At 33.8% G+C, this 21,889-nt stretch overlaps 2 protein-coding genes across 5 annotated transcripts; one reads left to right on the top strand and one right to left on the bottom strand.

The window, feature by feature from the left end:
• Positions 1–3,470: 3,470 nt before the first annotated feature.
• LOC101222270 (auxilin-related protein 2) lies at positions 3,471–14,127 on the bottom strand. Its single transcript, XM_004149382.3, has 9 exons — positions 13,160–14,127; positions 12,319–12,545; positions 11,994–12,223; positions 11,713–11,842; positions 11,447–11,544; positions 11,128–11,193; positions 10,945–11,034; positions 4,873–5,049; positions 3,471–4,166 (listed from the first exon to the last, which is right to left on the bottom strand). The coding sequence occupies exons 1-9, from the start codon at positions 13,729–13,731 to the stop codon at positions 4,131–4,133; spliced, it is 1,626 nt and encodes a 541-aa protein (XP_004149430.1). The 5' UTR covers positions 13,732–14,127; the 3' UTR covers positions 3,471–4,130.
• A 2,241-nt stretch (positions 14,128–16,368) lies between these two features.
• On the top strand, positions 16,369–21,240 carry LOC101222507 (pentatricopeptide repeat-containing protein At1g77360, mitochondrial). Of its 4 annotated transcripts, none has more exons than XM_011659122.2 (4): positions 16,369–16,674; positions 17,012–17,071; positions 18,261–19,953; positions 20,761–21,240. In XM_011659122.2, the coding sequence occupies exon 3, from the start codon at positions 18,420–18,422 to the stop codon at positions 19,884–19,886; it is 1,467 nt and encodes a 488-aa protein (XP_011657424.1). In that variant the 5' UTR covers positions 16,369–16,674; positions 17,012–17,071; positions 18,261–18,419; the 3' UTR covers positions 19,887–19,953; positions 20,761–21,240. The 4 variants fall into 4 exon arrangements, with proteins under 4 accessions (XP_011657424.1, XP_011657423.1, XP_011657426.1 ...); XM_011659121.2 differs by having other exon boundaries at positions 16,369–16,684; XM_011659124.2 differs by lacking the exon at positions 17,012–17,071.
• Positions 21,241–21,889: the final 649 nt, after the last annotated feature.

Genomic DNA, 21,889 nt, shown 5'->3' with positions numbered 1-21,889 from the left:
ATCTTCACATCTATAGTTGTTAACTATTAACCCTTTTTTATATGCTTACAATGATCTTTCTTTGACTTTCCTCAAACGCTTCGAAATCCTTTTACTCTACCTGAAAAACTTTTATTTTTATTAATTAAAAAAACATACTTAAGTACATTTCAAGTTACACTCATTTTTATACGGTTTATTCAAAGGCACAATCACAAATAACAAGACAAGCTTATCTTTTATGGAGAAAAAGAAAAAGAATAAAAGCATTTCTAATATAATTTTCTTTTCACACTCATGTTTGTGTGTAATCCACTAAAAGACTGCTAAAAACAACAATTTGCATCCAAGCTTATTATATACACACACAAGATGGCTATAACCTAAGTTTATTATTCATTCTCAAATACATATCCAAAAAGTTATTTTAAAGATAAAAACAATCATACAATGACACAACTTGATATTCAATAACTTATAGTTTTCTTTGAAATCAAACCTAAGAATCATAGGGCTGAATACGCCGGAAAGTCTAAAATCGGCGGCCGCCCACTTGCAGGAGATGAGTTGGTAGTGGTGGGGTATCCCCCACAACTAAGGATCAAAAGTGGAGTTTTTAATTTCTGGGAAGCTTTATCTTTCCATTTTAAAAGTGATTTTGATGGGACTTTCCCTTTTTTCTTGGTTGTGGACATTTGGTGGAATCTCCAAGGACTAAGGGAAAGCTATATACTTTTATTTCTTCAGTGCTGTTTTTCCTTTCTACTGTTTCTAATCGGGTTCATGATTACAAGCAAAGACAAAAGCTCCATTTCTAAGAAACTGCATTTTTTTTATGGTACAATGAATGTAGAAAGGTGGCAGAAGATAAAAAGAACACTACATATAGACTATATAGATTGAGCATTGATTTTTCTCAAAAGTTGCTTGTCATTTTTGAAATTCCAGAGAGTGGACAAATTTAGCGATGGAAAATAGGTCAAAATCCTATATTAGTTAAATACAAAGGACATGATTACGTTGAAGATATGAATATTGTTCGACTTTTGAGTTCTATTTGTGTTTGAAGTTACGAGTATTTAGTAGCATTTATGATTTTAAGAGATTATATGCTTATCTTTTGTAAAGCCTATATAAAAGCATGTTGGTATATCATCCACACTTTTTCCTCTCCTAACCGATTATATTATAGATATATAAGTGATGACAACTCCATATCCGATGACGGGTACTAAAAGTAAAGTCATGGAATGTTATGCTAAAGTGAATAATAGGATCGTCGTCCCATCTAAGGTATCACAAATGTTATATTCTATACTTGCTTGTTTGCCACATCTCAAACATGAATTTTTTGTCTAGTGATTTTTTGTTTGTAATTGTTAAGTCAACTGACTTAACTCAACCAATGATACACACTACAAATAAATAGTAGATGCGATACCAACAAAAAAAAAGTTATAATAAACCTTTTATAGCATTTTTCGAAGATACCCATATTGTTATAAGTTTAAGTCTTTTTATACTGTTTTTCTATAGCTATAAGTTATGTTATAATAGAGAATAAAGATATAGCATATATCTATTGCTAATAAAAACATGTTATTGCATTAATTCTATAATCCATTTACATTACAAGTACTTGTTTTTAACTACACATGAAAGTATTTCATAATGCATCAAAACACCTTTCATAATTCATTTACATTACAAAATAAATAAATTATCCAACCATACAATATATACAGCAAATGTAATTTGCAACAATGAAACTACATTCACAAAATACAAAGTTTACCAAGTTTTGAAGATTTTGGCGATGGAAAGTGAGTTGTATCTTAGATAATTTTTAGTACGCCAAGGTATATATCATTCCATCTACAAACAGCTTGGATTTGTGTCGAGCAGATCAAGTCGAAGTTGGGTTTTGTTTTAATATGGTCCGTTCTTACATAATTCATCCAGATTTTGTTTTTGAACTATCCAAAAAGTTTCACGTCAACAAAGATCATAATTATCATGTTTATATCTCTCTCTAACCAACATAACATTTTGTTTGTATCTAACAAATGAGGAAGTTTGATACATTTGAATCAGCAAAGGATTTCATATCCCACTATCTACTGGAAGTGAGGTTTGGTTGCAATAAAAATGAAAAAATAATCAAGTGGTGGGTTATTTTAAAAGAAAAAACGAGGAAGGTTCACTACCTCTTCACTTAGTAACTATTTCATTTTTTTCTTTAAAAAATTATATCTATTTCCTCCTATCAACCATTTGCATATTTCTTATTTACAATAATTGAATTTTTAACAAAATTTCATAAACAATAACAAAATTTTTAAAAACTATTTGGCTTCATTGACAACCATTTTGTTTTCTGTCTTTTGTTTTAAAATTTAAGCCGAATTTATCTACATGTCTTACAAAGATTTACTTTTTTCTTGAATGAGTGGTTGAATATTTTGCCAAATTTCAAAGTACTCTATACTTTTTTTAGTTTTTTTAAATTCTCTTGGTTTTTTAAACTATTGATAGAATATAGATAACAAATGAAAAAAGTTGAAGGCTGAAGTAGTGTCAGTAAACTTAATTTTTAAAATCTAAAAACTAAAGCAAAATGATTATCAAACGACTTGATTTTTCAAAGGAGTAGTTGGAAGTAAAAGTATTATCTACAAACTTAATTTTTGAAAACAAAATCAATTGTTAATGAGTGGAACCTAATATCAAGTACTTCACGACCAATCTTTAAACAGAGACACAAAAGTGGTCATTTATCCTTCGAGTGAAAGTTGCAAGAGAGATTGTGAGGAGAATTTTTTACCTCCAATGTTGTACAGAGAAAAATGAAGGGTAAAAGACATTGTTTTGACATTTAAAGATTATGTCTTAACATGGTAAAATAACTTACTAAGGAGTAAAAGAATCAGGAAAACCCTCACTAAAGAGGTCAAGCTTCTTCCTAATATGGGATTTGCACCATTTTGGTTATTGATTGATAATACATCTTTTTTGTTCTTGAGTGAGTGATTCTTTATATGTGTGGTCAATAGTTTTAGCTGTGTTAGAAGTGTTTTTCAACTTTCAATAACATGTTTTACCTTTACGCACTACTTGAAGTGATTTTTCTGGTAAACTCATATGCTAGTCTGAAAGCAAATAGAGGTTTGTGAACTCAATGAAAAGATTTGATACTTAAAAGCAGTCTAAAACAGAAACCTAATCTCTCTTGACTTTCTTCTCCCACGAGAATTTGACTTTCAGTTTTTCCACTAAGTCATTGAAATGAATGATTGAAGTTTGGAAAGAAAATGAAACAATAAGATCGTTGGACATAAAGAGCAGATAAGTTTGAATTTTTACATTCTTGGGTGAATACATTGTTCAATCCAGCTCTCTACCTGCTTGAAAACAAAACTAGGATCATCACTTGTCCTAATTTTTCAGAGGTAAGTAAAAAGAGGAAAAAGTGAAATCTAAATTCAACGTGCGCAAAACTTTCAACTCACGCTGATGAAGATTCAAATCTGGCTGAAAATTATAGTTCAACAAAATTGAGCATCACCTAAACACAGATGCCTAAGACTACGAAAAAGGGTTGTTGGAGAAATGGAACGGGAAAGTTAATTACAAAAGTTCCCCAAGGTTACAAAATTCAAGGGCACTGAACACAAAATGTTGAATGTACACCAAATACAGTTTACAGAAGAATGATAAAAACATAAAGATATGTATAGATATGTATATATATGCATATGTATTTCAACTTCCTTCCAGGGGAAAGAAAGGAGATATATAGAAGGGGAAACGACTCTACAAAAGCTCAATGAATCTGCAAATTTGAAGAACTATCAGCACTCTTTATGGTGAAACCATATAAACCACAACATTATTTGAGTATGAAACTATACTTGCCTATGGAATACATTTTCTGGTATTACCAATTTACCCCAATGCCAAACACTAACGACCTTTTAGACCTTTCTCTGAAAACATGTTGAACATGATATCGGCCGCCAGATGGCCTCAAAACTCACCTGCAGAAAGCAGACAGACTCTTGCCATGCTATTCAAGTCGTCTCTCCCTGATTAGGACATTCATACTTTGCAGCTGACATGATGGTTGAAGAAAACAATCATCCTAGGTGTGCCTAAAGCTCCTCTTTGCTGAATTTATTCCATGCTTCCTGTTTCGGTGTAAAATAGATTACACGGTAAAATAACAGTCATGACAAGCAAAACCAGTAACTAAGGTCTCATTTGGTTTTTGGCTTTTGAAAATAAATTTCACCTTCATTTATTAGTTTCCAAGTTTTTTTACTACATTTTAGGAGTGTTTTAAAACCCAAGACAATTTTTGAAAACTAACAAAAAAAAATATATATTAGTTGTTTTAAAACTTGTTTTTGATTTTGGAATTTGGTGAACTCTTGTACTTAAAAATTATGTATTTTAGGTAAGAAAATAACCTTAATTTTCAAAAGCAAAAAACGGAGTGGTTATAATAAGCAGGACCTAAATTATACTTTGAATCTAAAAGCAGTCATATTAATTTTGGACAAGAAAGATAAAAAGAATAGTATTAAATAAATTAATTAAATTAAAAACCTTTGTTTATTTCTCCTAGGATTACAATAATTTTCCCTAGAAACATTCCAAAAAGGAAATCTTTAGGTAATCTATAATTCTACAAGAAAAAACAGCATCTGCATTGGAGACCTATAACTGGTTGAAAATTTTTTATGAGAACAAACCCAATGGTCTAACATATAACTGAACTCAAAAACGTTCATCATTTAAATAACAGGAACCAAGTCGAGAGCAAGCTTGAAGCTAAAGATGTCAAGTGGAAAAAGAAAAAGGAAGAAAATGAGAAAAATATTGGCAAATCACCTTCAGGATATCAAAAACCTTCTCTGCTGTATATTTCTGTTCAATACTGGCACCCTTCTGTTGAACCTTATCCGGATGAATGCACAAGACTGCCTTCCTATAAACTTTTTTAACTGAAGTAGAAGTAATAATATCTGTCAATGAAACTGGCTCCCAACCACATCCAGACCATAGAACCTAATCACCAGCAGAGATTAATCAGCATGATTATTGTTGCTATACTTGTTGAACATTCTCGTAATCCAGGGTTAAAGATGGCATTCATGAAAAGATACTTCATTACAAATTTACAATTATCAGGTGCAACCTCTGCACCAGACCATGCTTCTTTATGTATATAATCATGTAAGTTTCTACAAAAAGTTATGCATGCACACACATAATAAAACCAAAATCCATAGTAATATTGTTTTGAATGCTTCCGATTGGCTGCATGAACATGGTTTCATTGGCCATTATTCAAGCTTTCTTTTGGACTTTATGGGCGATGCAATAAATGTCTTTTTAAAGATTCTTTTTCTGTGTTTGATAATTTTATGGATTTTGTTATGTCTATCACACTGTTTTGGTGTAAAATTATGCACCCTTTTAAGCACTTTAGTCTTTCTCACTAAATTTCAAATTGGAAATCTCAAATGTAATCACCTGCAGGTGTTTTGGGGTTCCCCCATATTTCATTTATTCAATCAAATGTTTCTTAAAAATAAAAAAATAAAGAAAAACCTAAGCCAGAACCAACAATTGTAGTAGGCTTCCCTTAACCATTATTACCACATCATACAAAAAGCCAGGGAAGTAGACACATTCTAAGAGAGATACCTTTTTCTTTTATTGAGAGAAAAAGGAAAAAATACAAGGGCGTACAAAAAAACCAGTCCACCAAACTATAAAAAGTGGGTCCAACGGAGTAAAATGTTACCAATAGAATAGTTACAAAAGGTCTTTGAAATCGAAATCCAAGGGAAACATGACATGTAATCAACACTGTGATCCATTTCCCTACCACGAAACACCCAGTCGTTCATCTCCCCTAAAATGTCCCACAAAATAGCACACATCTTTGCAAGCCATAAAAAAACCCCTCTTACCATTTACAATATCACAAAAAGAAGATTGAAGGTTTTAAGTTTTTTTCTATCTCCTCTTAAGCCAGACCACTGCCAAGTGTCTTTATTTAATCATGTTTCCATTATTAACTTATCTACCTACTAACTACTCTGTCATAAAAAAGATTTACATTTTAGGGACTAGAATTTTCCAATACGCCTATGTACCAGCCTATACTTTTCTAAGTCCCCAATCTTTCCTATCAGCCATCACAGAACCCTACAGGAAATACATCCTAAAGAAGCTCCAAAAATGACTAGTTTCTACTCCCCGTGAAGGAGAAATGCATAAGCAGTTTAAGATCGGTAACTCTTCTAGAATCTTCAACTCTTCTTAGAACACTACTCTTCCTCCATTCAGCCTTTTTCCCTCCATAAATAGGGTCTAATTCCAAGTTTTCCACTACACATACTTGCTGGTGTGTTTCCTATAATACTTAGGATCTTCAGCTGAGAAGAGGCTTAGTGGAAAGAAAATTAGAGGAATGAGTGGCCCCATTGTCCTGCTCCAACATAAGCATCCAGTTGGATAGCAACCAGTCAGGCCAACCTAAGATGGCCTTTCAAACACATGAAGGTCACTCTATGAGTTCTTGGTGATGCTGTTTGGATTGAAGAACTGTCTTCGACTTTCCAGTCCATTATGAATGACATCCTCTGACACCATTTGCATGTTGGTGTTTTTTGATGCCTATATATCAGTATAGTAAATTGTTGGAAGACCATCTGATCCATTTGACAGTAGGGTTAGATATCTTAGTTTTAAATTAGTTCATAGCTAATTTCAAGAAATGCCAGTTTGCAGTTTCGAGCATTGAATATTTGGGCCATTATTATATCCACCAAAGGAGTGGCAGCAGATCCGGTTAGACGGCCATTATTATAGCATCTCGTAGGGGTGTAAATGGTTCGATTCGGATTGGGTTTTTGTAGAAAACCAGAACCAAACAGCTCAAATCGGTGAATGATCTGCATGAACCAACACCGAACTGGATACATGGGACTGAGCCGGCCAAACTGTGAACCGTCTAGACAAGCAGGTTTGGTCAGCTTGGATCTTGGTTGGCTGACGCTACGTACGGGTGCAGAAAGAGACACAAGAGCACCTTTTCTATAATTTTTTTATAAAAGCAACAACTTTCTATGAGAAAAAGTGAGAATAAAAACACGGGCATACAAAAAACCAAGCCCAACTACATAAAGGGACTCCAACTAAGCCAAAAAATGCTTACATCTTTCTCTGATATGGCCTGAACTGTCAGCTCTTTCTTCATGCTCAGCTGAGGCATGGTGTTTAGGTGGAGATTTTAACATTACAAGATGGGCTCATGAAAGATCTCCTCTAGGCAGAAACACAAGAAGCATGCATCATTTTAATAAATTCATGGCAGCAGTTAGCCTTATTTGGGATTTGTTGTTTTGGTGCTTAGGGGATGTCATCCTAGTTGAGATGTCCAAGTGCACCTTCTGATCCGCTAGTTTTTTCTTTTGCTTGTCTAGACTTCTATATTATGCTCTTTGTATAATTTTCTTGTACTTGGAGTTCTTATTATATAAAGAAGTTTGTCTCCATTTCAAAAGAAAATGCTTATAAGGTAATTACAAAGGTCTTCGAAATCGAAGTGCACAACGAAACACGGTAACAAACAAGGGACCGAGTCAACAGCACCACTATATTAAATCTAAAATAAAATACAATTTTTACACTCCCCTGAATTAGAACTCGCAACCAAGTGCATTCAAGTGCACAGTTAAGGTTGTGAAATTGTAAAACGGTACGTGAAGCAAAATCTAAGTTTAGTGTATCATGTATCGTAAATTTTAATTTAGTAAATAACATATAAATATAAATATAAATATGAAAGCTTCCAATATAGAAATAAATAGTCTTGCATTAAGTCAACTCAAAATAATAGTTCAAAGATGAAATTTGAAAAGATTAACTCAAAACAAAAATGTAAACTACTTTACAAATAAATGCATGCCGTCTGCATCTGTATCTTAAAAAGATAAATGAAAATAATTGTTTATATATTTTTAAATTGGGAATTTGAAAAGATGATATAATTTTTTAAGAAAAAAAAGAGGGAAATGGAAAAACCCATTCAGCGTTCCTACTTCCTTTCTCTTTGTTTGGGGTTTTTCTTTTCATTTCTATAATTCCATCAAGTCCAAAACCAGACTTCTCTTGGAACTCGAAGAGGAGATTAGGAGAAGAACTACAGTTCATTGACGGCGAGCACGATTTGAATTTCTTCTCTTATCCATCTTCTCTGGCATTGATGGAACTCGAAATTGGTTCATTTTTCTTCTCCTGAATAGTGAATCAGAACATTTCGATTCAGCACAATTTGCACAATTCAAGAACTTGAATCGTGCAATACATGCTGTTTCCGATTCAAATAACGAAGGTGAATCTTTTCCATTAGTAAATACATAACATGAAATGTTCGATTTTAACAACCTTGTGCCCAGTGTCAATTTGACCAAAGAAATCTTTTGAAACGCATTCTAACACTTAGTTTATATATTGTATCAGCCAGTTCGGTTTTACAACCTTCTTTTTGTCTAATCTGAACCCGACCGATTTCTTTTTTGGGTTTCTAACATTTTCAACCCAACCCGCTTCAACTCGACTCGGCGAGCGGTTTTGGTCAGCTTGAGCGGTTTTTTCGGTTAATCCTCCAGTGACTTGGTACATACCTCAAAATGTTGAGGAATTACGAGGATCCTTAGGCCTCACTGGCTATTATCAAAAATTTGAATGGGTCCATTGTTGTACCGTTGACCCAGTTACTTAAGAAAATATTTTGTGGAATCAGAACGCAGAATAAGCTTTTCAGTGCTTAAAATCAGCTATGTTGTCAGCCCCAGTGCTTGGTATTCTGGATTTTTTTCAAACCTTTGTGGTTAACACATCAAGGGTAGGTGTGGAAGCAGTTTTGGTGCAGATCAGCGGCCCTTGGCTTATTTCAGTCAAGTGCCCCAACAAATTGATTTAACCAGTTAATGAAAAGGAACTCATAGCTATTGTGTTTTGTCATTAAGAAATGGCATCTGTATTTGTTGGCCCGCAAATTTATCATCCAAACCAACCAAAAAGACCTTAAATTTCTACTTCAACAGAGAATCATAGCAGGAAAGCAACGATGGATTATCAAACTCATGGGGCACGACTTCTCGATTGAGTACAAAAAAGGCTTGGAAACTTCCGCTGCATGCGTGTTTAGACTACAACCGGCACTGGAATTGGATCTTTTGAGTGTGATTGGGGGACTCAATACACCAGTATTTGTAGACTAATTGAAAAATAATGAGACTTTGAATGACATTTTCCAAGCATTACTGAAGGGGCAGCCAACACTTGTTGGATGAATTCCATAGCAGTCCCATGGGTGGTCATAAAGTTGCCTTGAAAACACATCAACATTTATCTCGGAAGGTGTACTGGCAAGGTATGAAGGGCTTGGGTTTGTGCATTTGTGGCCGAATGTCCGGTTTGTCAGCAAGCAAAGTACTTGACAACGGCACCAGGAAGCGTCCTCCAAGCTCGTCCCATTTCTGATCAGATTTGGACTTCAACGAGGGATTACTAAAATCCAAGGCACACAACACTATTTGAGTGGTGGATGATTGACTATCCTAGTATGCCATTTTGATCCTCTCAAGCATCCCTTTAGTACTAAATTTGTGGTTGTTTGTCCAAGCAAAATTGTGCATTTGCAGTTTGCACAACTGTCTCCAGAGTATTGTTTCGGATCATGATTGAATTTTTACCAGCATGTTCTGGGAGAAACTAATGAAGTTATTGGGCACTCAGTTGCGTCGTAGTACTATATACCATCCTCAGATGGATTGGTCAATTGCAGGGTCTAAACGTATTTACTTTGTTTCACAATGAGAAAATCAAAAGAATGGTTTAAATGATTACCTTGGGTGGAATTTTTCTACAACACAGTGGATCATACCCCAAACTCATATGACACCTTTAGAAATTGTTTATGGCTGACCACCCCTTCCAATGTCACAATATGAGAAAGAGACGAGCATGGTTAGTGAGATTGGTGGTTTGTGAAGAGAGCAAGATGAAATGTTGCTGGTTTTGAAAGCTAATATGCTGAAAAGCTCAACAACAGACAAACAAGCTTGCTCATACCAAGTGATGGGAAGTTCGTGAGATCAATGATTGGGTGTATCATGTATGTTATGCTATGCCCGTACTGCCAATTGTCCCTTGGTGGTACGCCCACCCCAAGCTCATACCACGGTTGGACCTTTTCAGGTAGTGTCACGCGTATGATGTCGCTCATCTCCTTGATTTAACCAAAGAAGTGGGTATTCATCCGGTATCTCATGTGTCTGTCTTGCAAAAGGTTGCGGACGAGTCTGCCCATTTTTCCTATATTCATCTTGTAAGTAGCTTCTTTTTTAATCCTTCTCACGTTGTTGATAATAAAATTGAGGTTGGGGCCTATCACAAACCCATTTGGGCTATTATCGGTGAATTGGCCAACAAAATTCTTCACCTTCAGAGTCGTCTCTTACTTTCCCAGCATGTTAATTTGGAAAAGCAATAATCCAAAAACAAAACAAAACAAAACAAAATATATTGGATGGTCTACACTCCAGAGACGTGGAAGCTTGAATACTATGGATGGAGTTTTGTTTTTTGCTTTTAGGTTTTTTTCTGTTTTTTTTTTAAGAAACAACCATGTAAATTTTTTCGTAATATTCCCTCTTTCCTTGTATTTTGAAGGCATTTTTTCGATTTCTCACTCTAGGGAGCCTATCCCTAAGGCCTTTAGGTTGAGCTTCTTTTTCGGTTTGTTTGATTCATTTCTCGATTTGAAAAAGAAAATTTTAAAAAATACTAAAAAAAGCTAATCAGCATCAAAAAAAATAAAAAATAGCAAACATTAGGTAAGGAACATTAGAATGAGAGAGAAACTAAAATCAAGAAACATACATATTGCAATGATGATAACAGTGCACGCATGTTGCCTTCCTTCCCTGCAGACCAGCGCTTGATATCGACATCTAGAGATTCAGCAATCCTCTGGTCAAAGCAAATAAAACTGGCATTAAACCAACGAAGCCTTTGAATTTAACACAAATGATAATTATATCACAATATAGCAACTGAACTAACACGCTTCTCTTCTTGCTCATGCTGTGTTTGAAAGTCACGCTGATTCAAATCAGCCACTGCTCTTGCCTGAAAACAAACATTAAGATGTAAATGTTCCTGTGAAAAACAAAAAAAGGAAATGAAAACTTCATAAACATTTTGCCACAATTACTAGGACCTCACTTTTCCCTTAAGTCTATCTCTTTGCCATAAAGCCCATTAGGAATCAGTTTGGACCGGTTTTAATTCAATGAATAAAAACATCCATTTAAGAAGGCAGATCTATCCTTTAATGGTACAAAATCTAACAAAGAAGTTAAACAGAGAGAGAAACACAAACTGCACGCTCTTCGGTCCTCTGTAGACGCCCCAATCTAGCTCTTCTTCTTTCTTCACTTTCTCCGTCAACTTCTTCAAAATGTCCAAATGAAGGAGAATCTACCATGAGAGGAAAGACAGATTGGGAAAAATTCAAACATTTTTTAGATAATAAGGGGAAAATCAAATTTTAAATGATTGAGGGAAAGAACAAAGGAGAAAATAGTAATCAATTGCACATAGTCATAGCTGAAGCTGTGCATTCCATAGTATGTATAAGTATATCACCTCCGAAAAAAAGATCATCCACAAAATTTACAGCAGAAGAAGATTTCTTAATGTGGGAAAAGGTTGCCGAGGGAGCAGGTTTGGGTATTTCAGGTGGTTTGTTGTACTTAGGAACATCAAACAGAGGATCCTGAAAAATGACCACACAACAATAACAGAGAAGTCCATTCAGTAGTTTAGGATACAAATAAACAAATAAAATACTGCTTAAAACTGCAACAAATTTTCATGTTCTTTTTTCTTCAGTACAAGAGATGGTAGTGTTAAATGGTTCTTCTCACCGGAGTTGTTGTTCGTGACCTTGGAGCACTCTTTGATCGAGGACCCACATTGAAAAAGGAGTCCAGATCGTCAACAGTTTTCTGGTGATTTAGTCCTGCAGTATGTACATCTTTACCATTTCTATTTGTTGTGCGTGTTGAGGCATCCACATTCCCTTCACTGTTATTCCGTACCTTCCCCTTTGCAAAGTCCTCCAATTCATCAATGGGAGAGGAAGAGGAACTCTTAACTGCACAGAACATCTTCAATTGTCAGATTTGAAGAGATTGGACAGATTAATATTTATAAATTTTAGGGAAGCTGTGCCTTTAACTGCCTTATGACCTGGCTTTGGTACTGGAGGAACCCTGAATGGTGGGGAAGAATTGTGGGAGCTATCAAATTTATTATTGAACTTGGTCATTTCCTCAAGCGGATCTGGAAAAGCCTCAGACGAATTATTTGATGGTACTGAAGCTGATTCTAGTTCTATAAAAGGATCTCTGGCTGAACTGAAAGTTGATTTAGAATGAGAAGTTGATTGCTGGGTCAGATTGTCCTGCATGCTTGCTCTGAGCAAACAAGTAAAAACAGAATGCCTCAATTGTACGATATAAATTTAGGAGAAAAATAGAGATTCGTGAATAGAAAGTGCATGCATGGAAGACATCAAGTCAACAACGAAAACATGTAGAAACACCAAATGGCAAGAGTTTGGCAAAAAGGGCGCATGGGGCAGGCAGAAAATAGATTCTACAACAATTAAAAAAAGTTTCCCCCTTTCGAAGAGAATTTCTCTTGCAGCACAATATTGTAAATAATCAAATATGATTGAAGATAAGTTGTCAGATTATCATGTTATTAATTGCAGAGGAAATATCATCTGTTTCATTCCAGTTAGATAGTCTGTACTTTCATTAAAAATACAATACAATACAATTCCATTCTCAGTTAGATAGTTTATCAACGACAGGTTTCAGATACTAATTATTACAGTAAAGTGAATGAAACTATGAAGCTAAAATTGCTGCTTGTCATCTCTAAGAAACTAGAAATACACAACAAATGAACTTAATTTTTTTCCTAGGTTCGATACACACAACCAAAAGCAGAAATTAAACCATGTTTTTCTGGTACCAATGACATAATGCAGGCCAGTTTTTCAAGCATCATACATCGACCATACCTGTCAATTGGAGAGTTGCTAGCACCAAAGCCCGAAATCAATTCATCAAAAGGAGCACCGTTATTTGGTGCAGTTTTTAATCCGTTCGGCTTGGGAGTTGGTTTCACCACATTGCTGCTAAAATCACCAAACAAATCATCAACTTGAGAGGTCTGATTCAAAGATGGGGAAAACGATCGGACCGGATCCTCCTTCTTCGCTGTAACCGAGCTCTTAAATCCAGGAATCCCACTAAACACATCATCATAGGATGGATCTGAATTCTTGGAGCCAAAAAATATGGAATCGTAGTCAAAAGAAGACGGAGAACTTGCAGAATTCCTCAAATGTTTCGTTGACTGAGTGAGACTCCCGAAAATATCATCAACCCCAGCGTAAGAGTCGGGTTTAGTGTTTTTCTGAAAAGATACGTCAACAAAACCAGAATCGAAGGAGGATTTACCATTCAAACCCGAATTAAACCCAGAGTGGAAGGTGTTTGAGGAAGCAGGTTGCTTAGATGCAGCCATTGGAGCCGATTTTCCTTGGGGCTTCAATCCAAACCTTTCGGTCAATACCCCAAACTCGTCCATTGCAGACGCAATGACAAATTTAGAAACAATGGGATCAAAATTAGAGGTAGAAATTCCGATCCCAAATGAAAAGAAAGCGAAGTAAGCGTGAGAATTTATCTTCGAGCACAATATTGTTAGAAACAAAAGCGAGCAGAATCAGAAGGAAAGGAAGGAATTGATGAATAATGTTCTTCAAAAAAAAAAAAAAGGGAAAAAAGCAGCAGATAAAAATCCCCTATTGAATCATAAACATGGAAGAAGAAGAGGAAGGTTGAGAAAAGCGAAATGAAATTGTAAAAAACAAATAAGAAAAAGAAGAAGAGAAAATGGTGTTCGTGGCCCCTCCGCCTCTGTCTCTCTATGTAAGAAGTCACCGTAGGAATATTTGAGTGGAAGCCACGAGGCAATCACCAACTCTCCTTCTCGCAAGCGCAACATTCACTTATTTTTTTATTTTTCTTCCTTTTTTATTTTTCCTTCCCGTCTCCGTGTCGGTGAGCACAATCAATTCAACCATTTTTTTTTCTTTTTTATATTTTCTTTTTTACTTCTTGGGTGGGGTGGGGATGAATATGTGTATTATAACAATTAACTCTTTTCCATTCTTCAGTTTTTAATAACTCTATACTTTTTTCATATCACATTTTATATATCATTTCAATTTTTTTTTAAATATTTTGAATTTTAAAACATACAAACTATTGACAAAATTACGTCTTACTTTCGTTTTTTTTTATTAGTATTTATATATATTGAACTCTCCACCTTCCATTTTTTTTATTTTTTTTATATATATAGATATTACATGTAGCCACATCCTTTCATTTTTTTTATTAGTATTTATATATATTATGCATGACCCACCCATTTTAAATATCTCAATCTTCCATTTTTTTTATTAAATTAATTTTTTTAATTTAATTTATTATTTCTTAATTAAGATTATACATATTTTTTTTGAACATTTTTAAAAATTTAAAAATAAATTAAAATACTTACCAGTTATAGCAAAATTTTGTATTTTTATCTATCACTATAGCATATCAATAACTATCAATGATACAACTTATGTAGATTATAAATATTTTGTAAAATCTACTCTTTTTTTAAATTCTCCTTTTTTTTTTTCAATTTTCAATTTAAAAAACAAATATTGTTGAATAATAAATTTTAAGACAAATCACAAATTGTCACGTCATTTATTAAATTAACGATGAAAAGTGCAAATAATTGAATTTTGGACTAATTAAAATTAACATGTGTCCCAAATTAAAAATTGAAAACATAAATTGGTTAATTCAAATAATGTCTCGTGTTCTCATTCTAACCGTTTGATCAAGCTAATTGTTTACAAATTCAATTAAACCCAAAAATAAACTTGAGTGCAAAGGCTAAATATAATTGAAATCTATGTGGTTGAGCTCATGGGTCTGGTCTATGAACCAACCAGGTTCAAGCCCATAAAGTCCACCAGATAACTCTACAAATAGAGAAGTTCTCTAAGTTGGAAACTGTTTACTCTGTAAGATCCAGAGAGAATTTTTTCCATAACTAGAAGACAAGACTCTCTAACTTATGAAGTCGACTATCCTCGAATATTGAAGCTCCTTTGAATATATACAAGCTTTCTCCTAATACTCCAACCAACTTCTACAAGTCTTACAAGTTTTCTCCCAAGACTCCAACAACTTCTACAAGCCTTATAAGACTCCAATTTCCCTATAGGATTGAAGCTTATTTGAAGATACAAACTTTTTTCCAAGACTCCTCAAAGATTGAAGCTTTTTTAAAATACAAACTTTATTCCAAGACTCCAATTTCAAGAAGATCACGCTCCGCTTACTCCAAATCATCTAAATCAAGTTACGTTTGACTAGTTGAGAGAGAATCATATGATCAAATTTTAGAGATTGAACCGCATCGCATGAAATCAATAAAAATACAACATCAACACTAGTTCAACTCCACGAATCAAATTTCTCCGAAAATCTCGTACGAACACATATATTAACAAAAATATGTTATTAAAAAAAATTAAAATAGTAATAATAATGATGTAGAAAAGTTGAAGCTTACCCTAAAAGTAGTAACAAGGAGAATTTTTAAAAATATCAAAATTTTAAAAATATTTACTAGCAAATTCTATCCCTAATAGTCATTGATATGCTATAGTGATAGAATATTATCATCAATAGAATCCAAAATTTTGTTATAACATATAAATATTTTAGTTTATTTTGCTATTTTTAAAAACGTCCCTCATAATAACAATCATTTGCAATTGAAAATTATTTGTTAAGTTTTTTTTAATTTAATTTCAATCGAACCATAATTTTCATCGATCAACTTTAAACTATTTGATGATTCTTGTTTTTTTTTTATTGTTCTTTTGTCAAAAACATTAATTTTTTATTTGTGGTTTCAATTGTTATTATTATTATTATTAATAAATATATATATATATATATATGTATGTATGTATACATGTGTGTTGTTTTAAGAAATTGAAAATTTAAAAAAGATACGGATAATTTTGAATAAGAAATAATTAAATTCAATTAAAAAACATGAAGGATTGAAGATTAGAAATTTATATAAATAGAAGAAAATGGGAAGTATTTACATCATATAATAAAAAAATCAAACAAAATGGAAATTATTTACATCATATGTTAAAAACAAAAAAGTGAAAATCCTCCCTCCCTCTTTGGCCGCCCACCCCTCCTTCAATCTTCTTAGCCGGCGACCTCCAAGAGCAGCAGGTGACGAGCCTTGGACGATTACAACCCACCTGAACTCACGTTGTTGCCCACGTCGAACACGTTTCAAAGCAAGTTTTCCTTGTTCACTTGTTTTGGAATTGACCCACACTTCGATTAGCTTCAAATTAGTTTACCCATGCCCAAACCTACGAGTTTGAACGTGTTCAGACTCTAACCAGCAAGGATCAGAGCCTTTTGGGTAAGATTCGGTAAGGATTATAGCTTTAGTTCCCTTTTTTGAATTGGATTTAAGTGTTTGAATATTATTCTGAACTCTTGGAGTTTGTTTATTGTTGTGTTCGGGTTCATTTTTAAGTATTCGGTTAAGGTTCTGTAAGGTTGAACACATTTTGGACTAGTTCGGACTCAACTAGAATATGTTAGAGCAGTATGTGACTTGTGAAAGGTTGCTGGTTTTAGTTTTGGACTAATTCGGAATGATTAGTTAAGGTTTATATTGGGTTTTTGGTGTTAAGAATATTTTTGTTGAAAAGTCTCTCGATGTCTAATACCTAAACATTGTGTTTATTGTTTAGGCCTTTTAAGAGTTTGTTTGTTCGGATTTCCGACTGAGAATTATAGGATTGTCAAATGAGGTAAGTAGTTTTCACATCCATTCCACAATGTAATTTTGATAAATTATATGGTTTTTCTTTTCAGTTGATAAATGGTTAAAAGTGTGCTTTGAATGTTTGCAAATATGTTTTGCACCATTTGAAATTGACTAAACTTGTTTTCGATGTTTGAAATGGCTGCCTATTAGAAAACATGTTTGTGATTTGAGAATCGACTGAAAGTATTTTGTATATTTTTAGTTGATTTTGTCAAATAAAAGAATGTGACTGTTTTGAATGATAGTTGGAAGGGTTTAGACTGATTTTGAATTGAGAGGGTTTCTGTTTTGGTTTTGGTTACTTCCGAAAAGTTCTAAAAGGTAAGAGTGATTTGATTTGATGATTTCTGCATTGTGTTTAAAATGTTTCTGAATGATTTGGCTGGGGTTATTTGGATATGACAATTTTTGTGTTTGGGTGTTGTATGTTATTTTGTTGTGTTTCTAATTGAGACTTATTTGTGAGAAGACACATTTTTGTGGTTTGGCATTCTTCAGAATTACAATTTTTGTATGTTGCACTCAAACGGCCTCACACTTGAGTTATATCTGTTTTGGTGGTTTGTTAACCAACATTTCAGAAATATCTTGGTGGTTTGTTAACCAACATTTCTGCTATTTCTGGTCATTTATTAATAGACAATTTCTGGTGTTTTGGTCAATACTATCGACATTTTTGCTGGTGTTACTACTGATGAGTGACCATTTTTGGTGGGCAACTTCAACTATACGTCTATCCTATTATAGTATTATGTATTTGAAAGTTGTAACATATTAACAGATTGGAAATACTGTTTGATTGAAAGCTTTGTATTTGAAAGTATTGAGATATTTATGTTTTAGAAGTATGAAAGTGTTATATATCAAAGTTGCTAAAAGTTTGCTCGAACATTTTGGTTTTGTTGAAAAACTATTTAGAAGTTTTAGCTTTAAATGATTACTTTTGAAAGATTTAGATTGGCTTGATTTGTCCTGAAAGTTTATTTGCTTGAATGATTTTTTTTCCTGAACATATCGTATGGTAGCAGGGTTTGAGTCATTTGACCGAAAGCTTTGAAATGATTTTCCCTTTTTCAAAAGTTTTGAAAGAGAATGAATTTTAGAGCTTGATATGAGACTTGCATATTGAGTATTTTTGTACTTATCTTTGTTTTTTTCCAAAATGCTTTCAGATGAAAGGTTGGGCTATGGTTTTGAAGAAGGTGATGTTTGGCAATTTGGCATAGGACATCAAAGGATGTTTCTTTCAGCTTATATACTTTTACTTCAAACTTATTTTTTATAAGCTGCTTCCACTGATTTGTGTTAAGTTGTAAAAGATTATATTGGTTATGTTTCCGCATTTTTGTTATAATAGTTGTATTGAAAAATACAGGCGGTTACATAAACATACACTATGTAGATTGTTAGCTAGGCTGTACAGTTCTGGTGAACAAACTGTTCCAGTGTCAGATTCAATCAAAATTATATGTAAAACCATGATGACATGCCATACGTTGGCGCTTGAGACTGCCCTTGACCAAACTGGGATTAGGATTTCACCTGAGATAGCTGAGCCTGTCCTTAGAAGATTTGAGAATGCTGGCATGTTAGCTTATAGGTTCTTTGAATGGGCTTCCAAACAGCGAAACTATGTTCACAGTGTGAGGGCTTACCACTCTATGATTGAGTCTTTAGCTAAGATAAGGCAGTACCAGATGGTGTGGGATCTTGTGAATGCTATGAGGAATAAGGAGATTTTAAATGTTGAGGCCTTTTGTATTATCATGAGAAAGTATGCTAGAGCTCAGAAAGTAGAGGAAGCAGTTTATACATTCAATGTCATGGAAAAATATAATATGAAACCAAATGTAGCTGCATTTAATGGATTGCTGTCTGCGCTGTGTAAATCCAAAAATGTGAGGAAGGCTCAGGAAATTTTTGATAATATGAAGGACCAATTTGTTCCTGACTCAAAAACTTACAGCATACTCATTGAAGGATGGGGTAGGGCTCCGAATCTTCCAAAGGCAAGGGAGATTTATAGAGAAATGATTGATAGCGGCTGCATACCGGATGAAGTGACATACAGCATTATGGTTGACGTTCTTTGTAAGGCCGGAAGAGTCGATGAAGCAGTTGAGATTGTAAAAGAAATGGATTATAATAATTGCAAACCATCATCGTTTATCTATAGTGTTTTGGTGCATACTTATGGTGTAGAAAACCGGATTGAAGATGCAGTCTCTACATTCTTGGAGATGGAAAGAAATGGAGTTATGGCCGATGTGGCTGCATATAATGCTTTAATCAGTGCTTTTTGTAAAGCAAACAAGATGAAGAATGTCTATAGGGTGTTGAAGGACATGGACTTAAAGGGTGTTAACCCCAATTCAAGGACTTGCAACATCATTATAAACAGCTTAATAGGCCGTGGTGAGACAGATGAGGCATTTAAGATCTTTCGGAGAATGATCAAAGTGTGTGAACCAGACGTAGACTCCTATACCATGATCATAAAAATGTTTTGTGGGAGGAAGGAACTCGATATGGCTCTTAAAATCTGGAAGTATATGAAGAAGAAGCAGTTTGTTCCGAGCATGCACACATTCTCTGTTCTTATTAATGGACTGTGTCAGATAGGCAATGCTACACAAGCTTGTGTACTGTTAGAAGAGATGATAGAGAAGGGAATTCGACCTTCTGGTGCCACATTCGGGAGGTTGAGACATTTATTAATTAAGGAAGGCAGAAAAGATGTTCTAAAATTTCTGCAGGAGAAAATGAATTTACTAGTCAAGGAGCCATTATGTGATTGAGGAATCTTGGCTAAATGGAGCCATGCTACTTTGCTGGATAAACTATTCAGGGATAGAAGTCTTGGAGGTATGATTTCTTTTCAGCCTTTGTAGTTGTCATTTCCTTTGCTGGCCTGTTCCTTTTAACATTTTTTTCCAACCAGTTTTGTTGGTCTGTTTTGACATGATGTTAGCATAAAACATGATTGAATGTGACAAATAATAAGTTGGGACGTGAACCCACCTACCATTTTTTTTTTTCTTTTGTTACAATTAAGTGTCTGTAGTGTTTATTTAGTAATATTGGTGGTGGCAGACAAAAAATTCTCATTCTTGAACTAAATTATATGATTTGAAGGTGGGGAACATAAAACTTATCTAAAACCGTAAAATCCAGTTAGGAAACATTTCCCAGTTCTGGATTTGAACTCAGCTTATATAATTTGGTAATTTGGTCCCAGATTGTATTGTCTCCCTGACCTGACCTGCACAAATATTTTCATAAATAAACTCGATAAGCTATTTACTTCTCACCCCTGTATTTGGTTCTAGCTCACTTGTTCTCGTTGCATTCAAGGTATTATGTATTAGACCTGTTTATTTTGACACTATGAACTCTAGAAAATTGAATAATTATTGCTAGCCTTTTTCAACAATTTTGACCATAAAAAAAAGTGAAAAACCTGATGTTGGACATTAGAAAAATGTAACTGTTAATTATAAACCTCACACCTTATTCTACTTGCAATTCTCATTATTTTTGTTCCTATGACATCAGTTTCGGAATAATATTAATAGAAAAAAGTTAAGATATCATTTCCTAAATATGCAAGGACTTATAATGTCTACGTACAATTTACTCATAATTTTCCATATTTCATCATATTGCTTGCAGGCTAAATGTCATCCAGATTTTACTTATTCAAGCCGAAATGCAAGAGCAGAAAAAGGGTAAGATAGCTTGAGTAGGAAGATTTCGATGGTGAAGTGTTAGACCAAGTCTCAAGGCATTTTTTAACACACCAAGCTCTTCCAAGTGATTTTTCAGCAAAAAAATCAAGCGATTTCTCAACAACCATATAAGTTGGTGGTTGTAGTTTTCAGGACAAGTCTCAGTGCTTCAATCAACAGGATATGTTAATTGCATATCACAGTGATTTTCCGCTTGAACTCTCCTCGTTTTGTCCTTAAAAAGTAGAATTTCCCAAGGGCCCTGCAATATTTGTCTTAGGAGATGCATAATAAATGGATGCTAATTTGATAAGTGGATGTCATTTCTTATGTTCCATAGTACGATAAAATGTGAGGTTCATTGTCAAATTTATAATCAACAAACACTTCAAGTGGAGGGTAATAAAGCAATTCTAATTCTCAATCCAAAGATTTAAGTTATTAATGGAGCAAAAACTTTTAAAATAAAAAACTAACTTCTCCATGTACTAATTTAGATTAACTAAGAAAAAGTTGGGATTAGATTACCTCTTAGATCAAAGATCTAGAAGCAAAATTTAAAATTCTTGTTCTAAATTGAGTCCCTCTACGATCAAACTTGATTAAGAGTCTCAAAATGAGATTTCAAATTGCATTCATAACAAATATTTGATAAAAACATTATATAGTATTGGAGAGATTCTATCTTAATTAATAAAAATATAAAAATTGTTAAAATAAAACATTAACTAAGTTTTCTATCTTCAAACAACTACCTTCCAATCACCATCTTTAATACTAACCTATTAAAACTTCTCAAACTAAATCAAATGAAAATACAATAAAATGTGATATTAACTAAATCATGAGGTTTTCAATATGTTGGGTTTATGGAAGCTTCATGTGTATCTCATAGTCCGCTTCAATAGAAAACATTAACATTCAATATTTCAAATGGTCTTTCGTCTCTTGTATTAAGGATGAAATGTGATATTCGTCTCTTGTACATAAAGAATAAATGATTGGTTAATCTTTAATGTCTTCAATCTTGATATTGGTTCGTATGGAACATCATGATTCTTACAGGAGGGTAT

The sequence above is a fragment of the Cucumis sativus genome, chromosome 6, assembly GCF_000004075.3.
Source record: "Cucumis sativus cultivar 9930 chromosome 6, Cucumber_9930_V3, whole genome shotgun sequence".
Taxonomy (NCBI): domain Eukaryota; kingdom Viridiplantae; phylum Streptophyta; class Magnoliopsida; order Cucurbitales; family Cucurbitaceae; genus Cucumis; species Cucumis sativus.
Note: the sequence above shows the minus strand (reverse complement) of the source record. Positions and strands in the feature narration are given on the sequence as shown.

Excerpts from the sequence above, each read along its gene's own strand:
- LOC101222270 (XM_004149382.3), bottom strand. The coding sequence starts at position 13,731 with ATGGACGAGTTTGGGGTATTGACCGAAAGGTTTGGATTGAAGCCCCAA. Across the intron at positions 12,546-13,159 it reads AGCAACTCTCCAATTGACAG|AGCAAGCATGCAGGACAATC; the intron begins GTATGGTCGATG and ends TTGTTTGCTCAG. Across the intron at positions 11,035-11,127 it reads ATGAGCAAGAAGAGAAGCGT|AGGATTGCTGAATCTCTAGA; the intron begins GTTAGTTCAGTT and ends TGCTTTGACCAG.
- LOC101222507 (XM_011659124.2), top strand. The coding sequence starts at position 18,420 with ATGTTTCCGCATTTTTGTTATAATAGTTGTATTGAAAAATACAGGCGG.